The sequence below is a fragment of the Triturus cristatus genome, chromosome 1_1, assembly GCF_964204655.1.
Source record: "Triturus cristatus chromosome 1_1, aTriCri1.1, whole genome shotgun sequence".
Classification (NCBI taxonomy): domain Eukaryota; kingdom Metazoa; phylum Chordata; class Amphibia; order Caudata; family Salamandridae; genus Triturus; species Triturus cristatus.
The window spans coordinates 925,971,951-925,989,518 of NC_140579.1; the positions used below are offsets into that span (position 1 = coordinate 925,971,951).

The 17,568-nt window shown below is 45.8% G+C and overlaps 1 protein-coding gene across 1 annotated transcript in view; it reads left to right on the forward strand.

Moving 5' to 3' along the window:
• Positions 1-2,757: 2,757 nt before the first annotated feature.
• LOC146871301 (gastricsin-like) overlaps positions 2,758-17,568 on the forward strand; it is a 43,797-nt gene continuing 28,986 nt past the window's right edge. Inside the window, exons 1-2 of the mRNA XM_085646726.1 lie at positions 2,758-2,889; positions 3,177-3,294. Of these exons, the coding sequence (XP_085502852.1) occupies positions 2,770-2,889; positions 3,177-3,294 (238 nt within the window). The 5' untranslated portion in view covers positions 2,758-2,769. The remainder of the gene's footprint in view (positions 2,890-3,176; positions 3,295-17,568) is intronic.

Below are 17,568 nucleotides of genomic sequence, written 5' to 3' on the forward strand. Positions count from 1 at the left end.
CCACCCGGCCACTCCGCCCCCTCGGGCGCATAGGTCCGGACATCAAAGGGCTCCAGACCTATATCTGGGGCGACCCCCCCACAGCTCGGCAGTTGTATCCCGGAGTCGAGAGCCCTGCTGATTGAATCGCGGCTGACCCTACGGAGAAGAACTCTTGTCGGAACCATCACGAGCCCTGCTGACTGCGTCGCGGCTCCTTCCTGTGAACCCTTTCTGAACCACCTGGAACATCGGAGCCCTGCTGACGCCGTCGCGGCCCAACCTCGCTGAAACCTCCCTCGGAGCCCTGCTGACGACGTCGCGGCTCGAGCTGAGCAGAAACCATCTTGAGAGCCCTGCGGATTGGATCGCGGCTCTCCACGAACTGTACGCCAGAGCCCTGCTGACGCCGTCGCGGCTCAACCCCTCCGAGATCCGGAGGTCCTCCAGCTTGAGGATAAGAACTGGGCCCCAGGTACCCTCGTACCGCATTCCTGCCAAAGACTGTCCCGCTACCCCGACCCTTCCAAAGAGACACTGAGACTTTTGGTGGATCCCTCGATCCCTTCGTGTAAATATTGACCTCGTAACCTTTTTATTGCTGATAAAGAATTGCTTGTCACAAGACAACCTCCTTGAGTCCTGTGTGGTGGTGTTACTGTGCTAGGACGTGATAGGAGAAGGATCTCTCAGGAGACTTCTCGGCAGCGCTCGGCTACTTCGTGCAGTGTGAGGGCCCCCCTTGGTGGTCGCACCGACTCCTCGGGGTCCGCCTTCCAACAAATGCGGTAAAAGCTATTCAAATAGTAACAGGTGAAAGAGACGGAAAGACGTCAAAAACGAAGATAATAATGATAAAATAATGGAAAATGTTGATGATGATAACACCGCTGTAAAAAATAACGTGCTATGTGTTATGAAAATGAGGAAAATGATCAAAAACAAGGGTGATGTAAATGTAGTTCGCGCTAAATAAAGTTAAAAAAAGTTAAGAAAAACGTTGAGGTTGTTCCCTGCGGGGGAAGTTTCTAGGTTTGTTGCCAGTCAGAATCACTGCTAACTGGTGAAGTGTCAGTGTCGGATGCTTTAAATGGTGGTTTAAATTGACGTCTCCGTGCGTACACTTCTGCCCAGTTATACACTTCGCCCAATTTGTAATCGATGGTATCCCTGCAAAACTTTCTAAGTTTTCTCTCATTGACTTCCTGTTTCTTTACCTTTTCATATCTGTTTTCTCCTATATTCTTTTAGACACGTCTCTCTTCACTGTTTATTTTGTCAAGTCCTGGCATTTTCATCTCATCTCATTTTTTCTTACACGTTGTCAACAAAAGTATATTGTTTTGATTATCTTTCATTCCGTTTAGGCAACGTTTTTCTTAACTTTTTTTAACTTTATTTAGCGCAAACTACATTTACATCACCCTTGTTTTTGATCATTTTCCTTATTTTCATAACACATAGCACGTTATTTTTTACAGCGGTGTTATCATCATCAACATTTTCCATTATTTTCTCATTATTATCTTCGTTTTTGACGTCTTTCCGTCTCTTTCACCTGTTACTATTTGAATAGCTTTTACCGCATTTCACAGCGGCTTTATACATGGCCAATCCCGTATTTACCCTCTTCAAGATGGCCGCCATTCAGGTGTCCGCTCTCACTGTTTATAACCCACTAACGTGGCAGTAGCTTTCTACCGCGTCTTCGCGAGCACTCGTTTGATGTTCGTTCACGTTTCAACCAAGGTAACTTTCCTACTATGTTTTCACAGTCAATTTCTGTTGATGCACCCTCGGGGCTGGGACTTTGTTCATTTATTATTTTTTGACCGTTCGTTTGTTCGTACTCCACACGTTTAATTTGTACATTTTTCACCATTAGTTTTCGGTTTTTGTTCACCATACAACCTCGGTAACTTCAGTGTTTCCATGATTCTCTCTCGTTGCATGCATTAAGTTACTTTATATTTCTCACCATTGGTTGCGCTTGGTGGTTGTAAATCGGAGCATTTTCCTTCTTTTTTCGTCACTCGTTCATTTTTTATCACTGTGTCACACACGCAAGTCTTTCACACATTTAGATATTACTTATACAGAGTCAATTTATTAGGGGGCTGTGATATTTACTCCTACCCTTTATTGTTTAGGATTCCTCCTGACGAAGGGTCATACCCGAAATGCATTGGGGACTTTCCTTTGGTTTCTTCTAAGAACAAGATTGTTCAACATTTGAATTATAAACGAAGAATGGATATTCTTGCTTAAATAAAACATTTTTTGAACCTTTTGGCGAAACATTTTTTGGATCCTTGGTGACTTCGTCACCCACTCACCGCAGTGCTAAAAGAGGGACACTGCCCAGCCTTGGGCAGTGCAACTATATCATTATTTCTCCACCTTGGTTTAGAGGTCGCTCCTCTTCAGCACGCCATTATCTTCCTTGAAATTGAGTACATCCTGGTACAACAGGTGTGCGTGGTATTTCAACTCATTTATGTTCTATGGAGATGGCATATATATTGCCCAAAAGATATAAGTATCTGAAATCTCTGATTTTGGAAATTGCATGAAGCCATATCTTGGATGGTCTGTTGTTGAGGATTTTGCAGCTCACAGAACTCTGCTAAAGATAGATATAGGATTAAAGTTGAATGTAGCAAAAAAATGAAAATAGAAAGCCTCAGTAGAATTTGAATTGGACACAGAGTCTAGTTTCCAGCCAGTTCATGTGGACAGTCTCTTTTCCACACATGCAGGGTCCCTCTGAAAAAGAGCATCCGTCAGACTATGAAGGAGAATGGAGTACTTAAGGAATTTATGGAGACCCACAAGAGGGAACCAGCCATCAAGTACAACTTCAACAAGGTCACCGACTTTGAAGTTGCCTACGAGCCCATGTACATGGATGTGAGTATCAAGTTCTCTCTCTCTGACCAAGCAGGTTTATGGGAGAGTTTTAGAGCAGGCAAGTGTGTATTTCTGGCATGCGCCTGACTCTTCCGCAAATGCATCAACTGTTCAAAGACACCAACCATTCAGGAAATCTTTTGGTTTCCCCATGGCCTACCCCGCCTCTGCTTTTGGGTTTCGATATGCATTTTAATTATCAGCAAAACACAAGTACTGCACCATTATTATTTTTGATCTCTGTGCAGGAAACTCTCCTACATCAATTGTTCTTGTTCCCTTTCCAGGCAGCTTACTATGGACAGATCAGCGTTGGAACTCCTTCCCAGAACTTCATGGTCCTCTTTGACACTGGGTCCTCCAATCTGTGGGTGGCATCGACATACTGCTCCAGCCAGGCTTGCCGTAAGTGGTACAGCTAGTTTTTTTTTTTTATATAAACTTTTTATTAAATCAAATCACAGAGTTATCAGTGCAAATCAAGTACATATCAATCCGAGGGTACAATGCATCAACATGTAATTGTCACTCATTACATTCAGCAAAGACTTCATTGTTCTGTTCTTCTGTGCATTGCCATATCGTCTATTGGTGATGTGCAAATCTCGCCCCTATAGGAATTCCAGTGTTTCCATTTCCGATCCCATTTCTTAGGGCAGCCTCGCATTTTATAGACTTCTTTCTCTGCTATCATGCAGCGATCCAATTCTGCCACCCAGCTAACTATTAGAGGCCGTGTGGCGGAGCCCCAGGACATTGCAATAGCTCTTTTCACTAATACTTACCCCAATGCCACCCATTGTTGTTCTATTTAAGTCAAATCTGTGGCCTCCCAAATGTTCAGGATCCCCAACCTTGGTGTCAGGTCAATTTGCTTTCCTAACGTGTCTTTCATTTTTTGGGTTACCTTGTCCCAAAGGGGGTGTATCATGGGGCATGTCCAGAGAACATGGTAAAAGGTACCCTCTCGACCACAGCCTCTGAGGCATAGTGTGTCTGTCCTACGGCCTATTTCAGCGAGGAGTATTCCTGAGAGGTAAGAGCGGTGTAGGATTTTCAATTGAATGAGACGGAAGCGGTGATTTATTGCCATTTCCCTGGGGGACATTAACGCTGTCTGCCAGTCTTCTTCGGTTATAGGCCCTATGTCTGCCTGCCACTGGTCCCGGAGAGTCTGGAAGGGGTCGGGTAAATTATTACAGAGCTTGCAACATGTGAGGGATACCGCCTTTTTTAGAAGTGGTTCAGAGAGTAGGCCGTCCTCCAAAGGAGAGGAATCTGGTATAGAGGACAGATCAGGGATAGTAGACTGAAGGGCATGCCAAATTTGCAGATACCGAAAAATTTCGCCTGAAGCAAGGTTATGTTTTGTTTGCAGTTCTTTAAATGTGAGGAGTTAGCCTCTATATACCAAGTCGCCAATATTTGTGATACCGATCATGTCCCATTTATCGAAGCCCACATGATGGCAGAGTAGCCCCAGTTTCTGCGTGGACCAAAGTGGTGTGGATTTCGTGAGCTTATCCGCCTAGCCTAGACGTTTGGTTGCTTGAAGCCAGATGGCCACTGTCAATGACATAGGTCCAAGATAACGGCCCCTCCGAGCCTTACTATAGAGGGCGCCGAGATAGCCCTCCCTCCCCGTCTGATATCTCTCCAGATGAAAGGCCGGATTTGATGGAGAGCCGTGTATCCAGTGGTTTGTGGCCACCAGTTGTGTGGCCCACTAGTACAGGCGAAGGTCAGGAAGAGCGATTCCCCCATCATACCATCCCTTCGTCAGTTTGCGGAGGGCAATGCAAGGTGCCTTGCCGTCCCACAATAGAGTCCGGATCTCTCCCTTTATGGCAGCAAAATATGTGTCAGCAATGGGGAATGGGCAGTTCTGGAGGGCATATAAAAACCAAGGTAGTGCAAGCATTTTAAATAAGGCTGCTCTTCCTAGGAGGGACAGGGGTAGTGATCTCCAATGTTGAACATCATTTTGCAGCTTTCGAAGGGGGCCAAGAAGATTTTAGTCATAGAATATTTTGGGGATCGGTAGTAATATAAATCCCTAATTATTTAAAACCGTTGGTAACTACGGCAACGTCATACCCGCGTGGTAGCCTAGGTGGGGGGCCATGAAGGACATACAGCACCGACTTTGACCAGTTAATAGTATATCCTTCATATTTACCAAAGTTGGTGATGACGTTAAATAGACTATTAATTGAGGCTCGTGGAGATGCCATATAAATTAAGATATTATCTGAGTAGAGTGATATTTTATCCACTATCTCTTCACTCCAACGCAGGCCACGTATGGAAACATCTTGTCGAATCCAGTGCGCAAGCGGCTCCAGAATCAGTGCAAACAGGAGGGGGGACAGGGGGCATCCCTGTCTTGTCCCCGTCTGCAGTGCAAACACCCGCGATGTTCAGTTGTTGACTCGGACTTGGGCCAATAGAGCAGTATACAATAGCGCAATCCATTGACGAAATCGAGGACCGAATCCGAACCTCGTCAGGACCTCAAATAAGTAGGGCCACTCAATTGAATCAAACACCATTGCGGCGTCTAATGATAGTATTACCGCATCTTCTTGCAAATATGGTTGTCGGCTCAGGACGTTATGTACTCGACGAATATTGAGGGCCATGTTACGGCTTGGTAGAAAGCCGGACTGGTCATCATGGACCAAGGAAGGGAGAACTGTAAGCAAGCGTGAAGCAAGGAGTTTAGCCAGAACCTTGGCCTCCGAGCTGATTAAAGAGATGTGTCTATATGAGCTACTGTAGGAAGGTGGAATCTGACTAATGGTTGCCCCCAACTTTTTGCCTGGTATTTGAGTGGTTTTTGACTAGTCTGACTGGGATCCTGCTATCCAGGACCCCAGCTATCTGCTTTTTCCTTAAAACTGATGTGAGTACCCTAGGTACAAACCCAATTGGATGCTGAGGATGCCCTGACAGTCCCTTGTAGATGGTACCCTAGGTACCCAGGGCATGGGTCCCTCAGTAGGCCTACCAGGGCTGCAGCACTTATTGTGCCACCCTGGGACAACCATACAAACTGACACCACCAGACCACTACTGTAGTCTGGGTAAGGTGGTGCTAACACCCCTTTCAGGGATATAGGTACCCTATATCCCACCCTATTACAACACATATACTCTCATAGGTCACCCCTATAGCAGGCCTTGCTAATCCTACAAGGCAGGGTGCTGAGGTATGTGTGAGGGGGGACCCCTACCTGAGTAGGGCCTCTCTGCAACCTTCGTAAAATCATTGCTGGGTTGTTTGTAGTGTAGCCATACCATATACTCTTAACCGCATTATAAGCCTATCGCGATAGCGTGATAACTTGAGAATGGCTACACAGAACCATATCGTGTTTGGTGTCAAACATGTAGGAATCCTACCCCCAATCCAGCCATGGGCATGAGGGCACGATTCCCCCCTGCTAGGGGGGCGATATGGGAAAAGCGGCAGAATTCAGACACCAATTTAAAAGTGCACACGTAGTACACAATGGCTACTACCCGCCACCCACACGACTCTGGCTGGCTGTTGCTGGGGAAAATCCCAGCCTCGCCAGCTGGTAAATAGGGCTCCTGTGGCAGGGAGGTGCTAGCATCTCGCCAGACAGGATATGTGGATTGGAACAGGGTGGGTGCACCATATGTTGCCTTTCAGAGTTGCATGTAGGCAGCTACAGCGCCTACATTCTGTATACACCGCCTGGAACTGGTTCAGGGGCATCCTGCCCATCGCCCAGGCGGGAAACACACAAAGGGGAGAGGGTGTAGCCACCCTTTCCCGCTTCACCTCTCATTGGTGGACACTACTCTGGACACTCCCCTAATCTTGGGGATAAAGGTGAATAACGTAGCCCCAGAGCCTCAGATTAATCTTGGACTTTACAGACTTGACCTTCGACGAGCTGCTGCCCAGCTGACTGAAGAAATCTCCCTTGGGGTAAAGGAGTTACCCCCTGCTTGGCAGGCACCTGATACACTGCAAGTGACTCGGTTGGAATGTCACTGCTCCTATGGACTTCGTCGACTCCCAGCAACCTTGAGGTGGGTTTCCTAAGCATCCCAGAGGCCAGTGAGTGTGCACAGCAAGGCAGAGCACCGTGGACCACGTGGGTGCCGAGATTCTCAATACCCCAGGACACCAGCCACCTCTTGCATAGCACACGACCCTGACCAGTGGGGAAGTTGTGCTTTGGCCCATTTTTGAGCCAACCACCAAGTAGCAATTGTGCCAAAGATTAGCACCCTAGCCCCCTCCAGTGGCCCGTAGACTTCCTTTTATGCACTCCATTTTGCTGCCTTCTGCGGTCCCTTGTCTCTCAACTTGTGGGCCTTAGCGGAGGTCAATCTCAATATTTAAGAGTTCCCCTGGCTGCTCCAAGCCTGCTCTACAGTCTCTCCAAAGGAGACCTCTCACAGATCTCGTGGGTCTGCACCAATAGCTGATTTGTTCATCTTGTTTGGGTTGCGGTTGCCAAGGCTTAGTGGATCCAATCCAGACACTAATACCACAGCAACCCTCATCCAACATGGGACAGTTGCCCTCCTGAAGCTGGCCTTCCTTGAAGCCTCCCGGAGCCCGTGGCTGCAGATCCAAGCTACACCTCTTTCCACTTGAAGCACCCAACATTGAAGGGCTCTTTCCTTTGAGCTCGCTGGTCACTGTGCCGTGACCCAGACTCTGTCCCCTCCGCTTTCAGGTTCTCCTCTAAAAGATCTACAACTTCAATCTTCACAGCATCATCGACGCTTTTGGCTAGCAGCAGTTTTGTACATTTTCCCATTGAAAATCAGCCCGCGACCCGACATCGAAAACGACCCATGCACCCGGCTTCCCTGGGGCAGGTAACAGTGGTACCTCGGTACTCTCGTGGTAGTGGGCTCCTCAAAGGCTTAACTCTAAGCCCTTAACTTTGAACTCCTGCTAGAAGTGTCTTTAATCTGTTTAAATCAAACCGCGACATTCTCCATAGGCTATAATAGAGATCCCGATAGCAGATATTTCCACTGCACGCGCCTCCCGTGGGTCCCCTTCCTCATAACCTGGGGTGGATTCTTAAGGGGCCAGCGATCCTAAATGCCCTAAGCATTGTCTGTAGAATTGTCGTGGTTCTTATACCACTTTTTTAATATATGGCTTGGTCCCCCCCTGGGGCCCTGTGATTCCAGTGCTATTTATTGTATCTATCAATGCTTGTTTGAATTGTATTTTTGCCTCTAGCCTCATAAAGAGACTTGTGGGATTCTGTTTAGAATAAATAATGTTGCAGGGATTCTGCTTTTGCACAGAACTATGCGCAGGAGACCAGGACCTCAGAGATTTGTGGTGTACCAGAAAACTCCCCTCAGAACCCAGAACCCCTTATCCGACTAGCTTAGTATCTCATTCGTTAACCTAGATCTAGCTAGGTGGTCCCAATGTATAGACAAACCAGAACAAGCGACTTAGATATTTCTCAGGAGTGGTGGGAGTCCGAAATACCTGTTCGTACTTATTTATTAGTCCACAACATAATAATACAGACACGGTAAAGTTTAAAGAGTTTATTTTATAAACCTCGCGTCCTAAGATGCAGTACTTTGGCTAACACTAGCAGACTAACAATACAGATCAGAATCATGAGCATTATTATAATACCATATAGAATGAAAGGAGCAATCATACTATTAATGACAGTGGTATACGGCCACATTCCTTTCACTATAATCTAATACATTATTATTATTAGACTATTAGCAGGTCTCTTAGGCTAACCGGGGGGACCCCATACCGTATAGATCAGCTTAGTAGAATCACATCAAAGGATCAGCTCTCACAGCATGCATCAGCTCTTGTTCGAATGAATGTAAAACCAAACTGTTCTGCAATATTAAAGACGCTCGTCCTTCAAATATTGGCAGCTGTATGCATGATATGTCTAACAAGTGGTACGATCAATCTAAATACAACACTCTGTACCTTCTAGTGACCCAGACGCGTTCTTTGCATGATGTACAGACCAAGGGCACATTTCACGGTTAAGAATGTGAAACAACAATTTGTTATCCTGTAAGGCAAAGTCGAGTCAGCATTTCTAAAATGAATAACACATAACAACAGTGTCGTGTGCAGCGCAGCAGAAACGACAAGCTTGCTTGTTAACTATGATCTCGGTTATGCTAACTTAGTGTTGTAAATAGGGCGTGGCTTCATCCATCTCACACCCCCCCATGATCGGAGCACTAACCAATAGGGATACACTTATCAAGAACGCAGAGTTCAACCGATGCAGAACGGACTCAAGGGCAAATGAGGTAAGTGTAAAGTCCGAGAATAAAAAAAATGTTCGTTTAGAAAATGAAAAATGATGTGGTAAAAGGGAAGCAAAATTTTCGTAGAAATTCAACAATTCTGGATGCAAGCTGCATTGACAATGTCAATCAGTCAATTCATGAAGGTATATGCACCGTAAGTTGCGACTGCTTCCAAGAGGAAATCATTGGAGCGTCCCGCAAAAGTATCAGCCATCCAGTTGAGCAAGTGAAAGGAACATACATGTTCGTCAATTATCGGAGCATCCAGCACCATGATAGGACAACTGTCAGTCTCCTCAATATAACTCCTTTCAAGGAAATCAATAGCTACCTCTCCGATATCCCAGTTTCCACGCACTCCGTGTGCCGCACCCAAAGCCATAAACGCGACACCAGAACAGTCGAATTCATGAGCCACTAAGGGACACATTAGTTCATCAAAATCCGGGTCAGGCGACGCCAAGTTTGACAGGCACAAGTCCAGAGCCCATTGGAAGGGACAATCTAGGCAATGAAAAACAGGTTGCACACACGTAAAAAAGGGAAACCGGAAAGACAATCCATACTTGACGCTTAATACCGCCAGTGGTAAGGTGCCGTAGAAATGAAGCATCCGGCTACGAAGATGGAGCAAGCGCAGCATTCTGTCTTGCAACTCCCGGTGTGCAGCCATAGCGAAGAGCGCCAATCAACAAGAGGATCCCAGCCACCAAAGCGAGGAGCAAGGTGAACCCTCCGAAGACACTTGAAAAAATAGAATGCAAAAATGCGGGGATCACACCAAAAACAGTCTGGAAAGATGTCACGAGGCCGGAGCCCACAATTTAAAAAAAATGAACAAGGCCAGTCGTAGACGAAGCATTAAAGATAGTTTGAATCAAAGTTCCAAAATGGAGGGGGAGGTCAGTATTTAAAAGAGCTTGTACCTCAGTGCGTGTGTTTGCAACATTAAGAAGAAATGTTTCACGGGATGAAGTTAACGCAACCTCTTTTTTAGACAAAAGAGCCCTTATTCTGCTCATCCTATTGAACTCCGCGTTCAAGGTTGGAATCGCTGGCCAGATGGATATATCGAGTCGGCCTTGCGGGGGTGGGAAAAGGACGTTATTACAGCAAACTACTTTTTGTGAAACAGTCACTATGTAAGGAATACCCACTAGCATCCCACAGCAAGCTTCACTATTTAAAAGCAAATAACTACAGTTGGCAAGCAGCTTAAAAGAAGACGTTATAACTGGCATTGGAATCCCTTTTAGGACACAAGCTAAATTAGGAGCGTGTATATTGCAAGCGCCATGTAATTGTATATGTCTGCAAACAACAGAGTGATCAGGAGCGGAACTGCATTCTTCACCTTTTAAGTAAACTTCCTTGCCATCCCTCACGCATCTGTAAGTGAACGGAAGTGACCAAACTTCATGCAGAAATGCATCACCCAGTTGTTCGTATCTGCCGATAGCATAGTGTTTCATGCACGAACTAAACTTGAACAAACTGAACGGTAAAGTTACTAATCCGTAAACTAACCACACGGCTGAATTTAACTCAGCTACAGAAAAAGGTAAAGGTTCTAATTTTTCAATGTGCAGCAATGCATAAGTAGCATCTTTCATGGACATGAACTGCTGTTTGTCAGTCAAATTAAACGGAAGAAACAACGATGAAATATTCATGTAATCCCAAGGGACTTTCCCTGCCTTTAACGTTTGCAATGTCCATTCAATCTGCATAATTGAACGCAATTGATTTTGACCATGATACAACACAGATACATCATCTTGCACAATGTCTACAACAGAAGAAACAATATTATCTAATGTATAAATTCTAGAAGACAACGTATTAATACTATTATCTATTACAGCCAATACTTTTTCCATATTGGCCTGGTCAAGAGCACGTAGTCTAGAAGCAGCCTCAATTTGCGACAATTTCCAAACTTCATTGTAAATAGCATAAGCCCATCGTTTAGATCTACCATTAACAGGACCCTTAATGAAATCATTCAAATCTATTTTTTCATTTAAACGTGACAAATGAAGTTTAACTGAAGTTAACGTGGAATGTTGCAGCCATGACTGACATAACTTACCTACAGAGTAGGTAGTCACCGTGTGTGAAGATGTGAAATGAGGGTCAACCCTAAGTTGTGTATACCCCGGAGTCAAATCCAGAAATCGACGTTGACAGGAATCTGAGCTTGTTTGCCATACCAACCAACCCTCAGGATTCAATGTTGAAATATTGAAGGTGCCATTGGAAACAAGTGACTGCAACCTAGTAAGGGACAGATCTGAGTGATTTTCCCAACCAGGATTTAGATATAGCCAATCCAAAACAGGTGGTCTGAAAAATAGATGAATTTAAAAATAAAATATGGTTAGGGATAAGACAGGCACGATGCAAAGCGTCTGTTCCTTGTACCTGCCACGGTTTAGTTCCCCAAACCGATTTAAGATCAATAGTAGCTTTCCATACTTCATAACCTCCAATTGCCAATTCCTCCATAAAGGCTTTGGAATACAACAATTTTGTGTGTGTCAGTCTGACTTTAGAAGAGGGTTCTACCGCTACCTTAAAATAAAAAGACTCAGGTGTTGACACACTAAAATCCGAAAAGTATGTGAATTTTTTCAATAAAGTGGCAGAGCTGCCAGGCACAGGGACAGGACAATGTTCCCATTGTGTGAAATTAACAAAATTTCTGAAAGTATTTGCTCTGTGTAGGAAATGTGTGCCATAATGTTGAAAACAAAACTGCTCCTCATAGTTTGCAGTATTTAAATACAGATCTTCAGATTCAAATGCAGCATAATATTTTAAATCAGAAAACAGTGCTTCTATTGCTTGTACATCCCAATCATCTGAGCGGATGTTTTGTTTAACTACATCACCCATAGAAACACGAAAAACAGTTGGCACATTAATAACTTCGGTGGGACCATGAATTTGAAAGTTCACTGCATCCCATGCAATCCCATCACGTACAGGCCAGGCGGTGATGTTCACAAATGTCTGGTCTCTTTTCATGATGTGTGACGAGGAATGGGGGGCCAAAGTTCCATCAATTAATTGAATTGTAGAACGCTCATTCAGGTAGTGTCCATTGATAAGTCTAAAAAACACTACCACAAAGCCAATTGTCATGATTAAAAAAATACAAATCAGCACCAACCAGATGTAAGTCCAAGGTGCAACCAAAAAATGTCTCTTGAACCAGGCAAAAAATATAGAGATTTTGGAAGGGACAGTGGAAGTCAATGATTCAGTTTCAAAGGAAGAATGTGACTGGGTAAGTGTTGTTGTATTTAAAAGGGGCAAAGCGACTTCTGTAGGATAAGCATACTCAGGATCAGCGGGCAAACCACCAGCAGTAGGTGGCGGATCATTAACTGTGATCATGTCAATGGAAACCTCAGGCACGATGATAGAGGGTGGCACCACAAAGGAGTTTCTCAGCATCGAAGGGCAGGAAACCGAAGGTGTCATACTATGGAGAATCGGCCACCCTGTGAAGCTTGACATTTTCAATTGAAATGTACCTTTTCTCTTTGCGACCAGGAAGTGGTGGTAAAACAACTGTACGTGTACCCAATACACCAAGCACTGGGACTGGTGCACGATAAGAGGGGCCAAACTCCTTCTTGTTCTCCACCTTCTCACGGACCAGATCACCAACTCGAGGCAGCCAGCCGACCACCGGAATCAGGAGAGCTTCTTCAGATGTAGGGGGCACGTGTTCCTTTGCTAGAGTGTCTCTTGCTTCTTGTAGATTCTGTAATACAGCACAGTGGTCATCGAGGTCAAAAGGCGCGGCAGCCGCCGCCATGTCTAGACCATCAAGGTCCGGAACAAACATTCTCACTCCAAAGAGCATCATGTACGGGGTCCTCCCACCCAGAGACCTTCTAGGGAGATTATTTAGTGCACGTTGGACGTCATACAAGTGGGCAAGCCAGTTCCGGCCTGTACCTAACACCTTGGCTGTCAATGATTGCTTTAGGTCACGGTTCATCCGTTCCACAACACTATTGCCCTCAGGCCGGTATGGAGACGAAAATTTGACTTGGACCCCCAAACTTCTCATTGCCTCTTTATAAGCCTTAGAGGCGAACGCCGGGCCCTGATCAGAGTGAAGGGTACCACACGCAAAACTCCCTATAAAGACACGCAATGCTTTGATGACAGTCCTGGCATCAGCACTCCTTTGTGGCCACACCCACAGAAAACGTGTGCACGAGTCTACTGCAACCAAGATGTACTTGTACGCAGTATCAGAGGTAAAAGGACCGCAGTGATCTAAATAAACACACGCTAGTGGTTGATTAGATATATGCAGCTGCGTCGGAGGTGGACGCGCAACAGAAGAAGGTTTGATCTGCTGGCAAATGTCACAATTAAGTACATAAGCCCGTGCTTGTTTATACAAACCGTACCACCAGTAACGTTGCTGCAAAAGAGAGACAGTCGCTGACACTCCAGCGTGCGCAGACGCAACGCCTTCTTGGGCAGCTGTTATCAGATTTGGTCTACAGTCCGCTTTGGGAATCAATCTATCACCAACGTCGTTAATCCTCACTAATGGGACTTTATCAGGACTTAAGTGATAATGGTATCGAGAAGGGAAACCTCTAGGGAAGTTTGTCCCTGTCTCTGATGCCGCAATAGCTGCTAAGATGTCGGCATCTATCTTAGATTTTGATCTTGTAACTGCTGCTACTAAATATGTCGCCACTGCTGTTTTTGCTGCCTCGTCAGCCAAACTGTTACCGACAGCATGGACACCAACTCGTTGGTGACCAAGAGTGTGAATTACATCCACAAGTGGCAAACTCCCTTTGAGTTCTGACACTCGAGCCCAAATTGTTTTATGCTTTACTGAGCAACCTTTGGAGTCACGAAAACCATTCATAATCCAAAAAAGTATATTGTCGTTGTAAGATTGAACACAATAGTATGAGTCACTCACTATAAGAGTAGTGACTCTGTGATCAGCAAACTCCAGTGCAAGCACCAGAGCACGAAGCTCCGCCAGTTGCGCGGTACAATCACCCAATGACTGCGTATGCACTGCATCAGATTTGAACTCTCCATTCACGAAAGTACCGACTACAATTGCGCAAGCCGCTGAATAAGCGTGCCTTGATCCAGTTGCGGGTTGCGCCGACCCCTCTGTGTATATGACACAATGGTATTCCTCGATAGGGCGCAATGACTGTGGAGCTGGATGAACGAATTCATACTCCAAACTCTCCTGAGTCTGCAACGCCGCGTCAAAGATGTATTCGACGTCGGGCGAAGCTAAGGAGGTTGCCCATTGTATCCACCTTGGATGCAAAGCCTTAGAATTTGGTACACTAGCTTTAGTGACTGCTTCAAGAGCAGGAAATGGTGTTACCACCAGCATGCGTTTTCCTTGTGATAGAGCACGTTCTTTCAGGATTGCCATCTGAACTGCTGTCAAGACTTTTTCAACAGTGGAAAATCGCAGGTCAGCCGAAGTGTACAGATGAGATTTGTAAGCAATGGGGACTGTGTCACCCTCATAGAACGTTAAGTACGTGAAACCTTCTGCCCCTGGAACAATTCTAATGACCAGGTTGGTATGGTTGTCACGAGTTTTTAGATATTTAGCTGTAAGAAGATCTGTTTGCAAAGTATATAATGCCAACGTGTGCTCTGGCAGCCAGCAAGATCTGGTATAAGTTGGTTGTATCAAGGCATAAAGTGTCTTGATACGCTGGGCATAATCAGGAATGTAGGATCGACCGAAATTCAGAAAACCCAGCAAGGATTGTAGTTTTTTCAATATCGTACGGATACGAAGGTTTGCGCATTTCTCAAGGAACTGCGGTGCCAAGCCTCGACCTTCATTATTGAGTTCGTACCCCAAGAACAACACTGTAAACTCAGCAATGTGCGACTTCTTAAAGTTAAACTTGTAACCGAAGTCAGCAAACATAGTCACTATGTTATCCACACGAGCAAGGTGTGGAAGCAACTCGTCGTCTGTCAGATAGATGTCGTCGACATACGAGTATGCTTCCGGGTCTACCATCTCTAAGAGAGAGACCACACGAGCGGCAAAAACTCCAGGGCTGTTTTTATAGCCCATCGGGAGCCTCTTGAACAATTTTTGTTTGAGGTCTAGCCTCGCGACGCATGGGATATTGGGGTTGAGGCTGGGGATCGGATCGCAATGGAATCTCGTGATTGGGAGAACATTTATCCCAGCCAACCTGATTACGATATAACGCAGGTGCAAGCACCTGTGCCCACTCCCCAGCCAACCTAGTAGACTCCTCCGTGGGCACTGCGTGCCCAAAGGAAGGAAGTATAACTTCCTCGCCCCTAGGGGCGTCCAAAATGAAAGCCGGAGGCCAATCTTTCTCCGCCAAAAGAATATCATATGTGGTGGTAAGATTATCCCCCAAAAAAACCTTAATTTTGCATTGTATGTCACCCTCAATATTAAGGACTATCTCAAATAATCTTTCTGGGGGGGCTACGCGAGTATCAGCAGTTTCAACTGTCACATAGATGTCAGTTGCTGTCGCCTCCAGAAATGGACGCAATGCTTCCCGCACTACTGTAACCTCCGCCGCGCTGTCTAGCAGCGTTAGTGCCCATGTCAGGTTCTGAAGCTGTGTCCTGACAATCTGAGGCATATCTCGCTGAGATAGCAGCAACTTTCTTTTTCTGAAACGGTGGACGCGGTCTGGCAGCGTCTTCTTGCTTGCCTTTACCGTCAGTCTGGCGGGGCTGGTCTCGACCTTGACTGCCCCGTCCTCTTCCACGATCACCACCACCAGAGTGCGAAGTCGATGTTTCCTGTGAAGAACGAGGAGAGCGTTGTTCAGAAACCTGAAACCTATCAGGTGACTTAATACGAGTACGATCGCGCAAATCAGAAGTGCGTTCACTATGCGACTGAACTGGTGAGGCAGGACGAGAAACCTGTTTCTGTTGCTGCTTCTCTTGTTTTTTGGCTCGCCAACTTTGTTTAGGAAAGTTGGGCTTTTCGTCTTTTGTAGACAAACTCACCTTAGTTTGTTGCACTACATCTGGAATTTTGATGGTGGGTTTTACACCTAAGGCACTACGTCCAACCATCCTGTAGGCTTTCGCAATAATTTTTGCGAATTGCCGAGGCTTGTCTTCATCAGCCAGAAGCTCCAGCATATTGCCAACTTGGAACTGCATGGCATCTCCTTTGAGGTTGCCCATTACCATGGAACAAACCACATCGAAACTGTCGACCAGCCTCATTCCCAACTCAATAGCTGCCTCCGCACCATGACTTTCTTGAACTTTCTTGATGACGGAGGGTAGTACAGCCATAGACGGAGTGCCGTAGCACTTCGAATATGTCGCAGCAAAGATCTTGCCCCAATTGTCACAATCAACAAGCTCAGGGACCAGGTCTTTGGGCAAAGTAATGGTGAGTATCCTGTGTTCATCCACAGGTGTAGTGTTTGGAAACACGGCTTCTAATTGATCAAATTTTTCTGCAAGCCAGTAAGGAAATTCATCCTTACTGAGGGGGCGCTTGCCGACAACCGTGTTAACCATAACAGGGCTAATCACCACCGCGTGATGGTGATCCGCCCCGTGTCCAGCAGCCGCAGGTGCTCCCACCTGAACAGTGCGTGACACATACTGCACTAAAGCCCTATGGACCGTAATCAGGGCAGTGTGTAGTGTTCGTAAATCACCCACTCCCACCGTCAGGTAGCGTGGGTGTGGAGTATATCCGGCCAGTACCGGCCATGTAGCTCCCGCAATTGATAACGGGCCCATTCTCGCCGGTACGACCTCATGGGGGAGGGCGCCATTAAACCAAATTGTATGCTGCCAGGCAGTAATAGGAATTTCCAGAGTCCGATATGGGGCATAAGCCGCAGGTACAGCCGAGGCTGTATATTCGTGGAACAAATTATCGTCTGTATCCACCTCCGCAAAGGTCACCCATGAGTAAAACAACTCATACGGGTAGGTGGTATCAGCACTGACCACAAAAACAACGGACATCCCGTCATCAGGTACCCCATACGCCCTCAAATGAGCGCACAGAGGAACCCTACTATGAGCGGGAATATTAACCGCCATAAGGACTCCGTAAAGAAAAACAACGATTTACTCAGTAGCACTTGGGCTCAAAAAATGTAACCTTTTTATTTTTCAAGCTTGATAGAACCTTTAGTCTAAACCTAGGTAGGTTAAACCATCACTCAAGTTTTCCGGAAACGAGAGTGAGGGTTGTTGTGGACTAAAATCAGCACTACTAAAGCGTCTCAGACGTTAAGACCAAACGTTAGGTGCGCCATGTTGCAGGGATTCTGCTTTTGCACAGAACTATGCGCA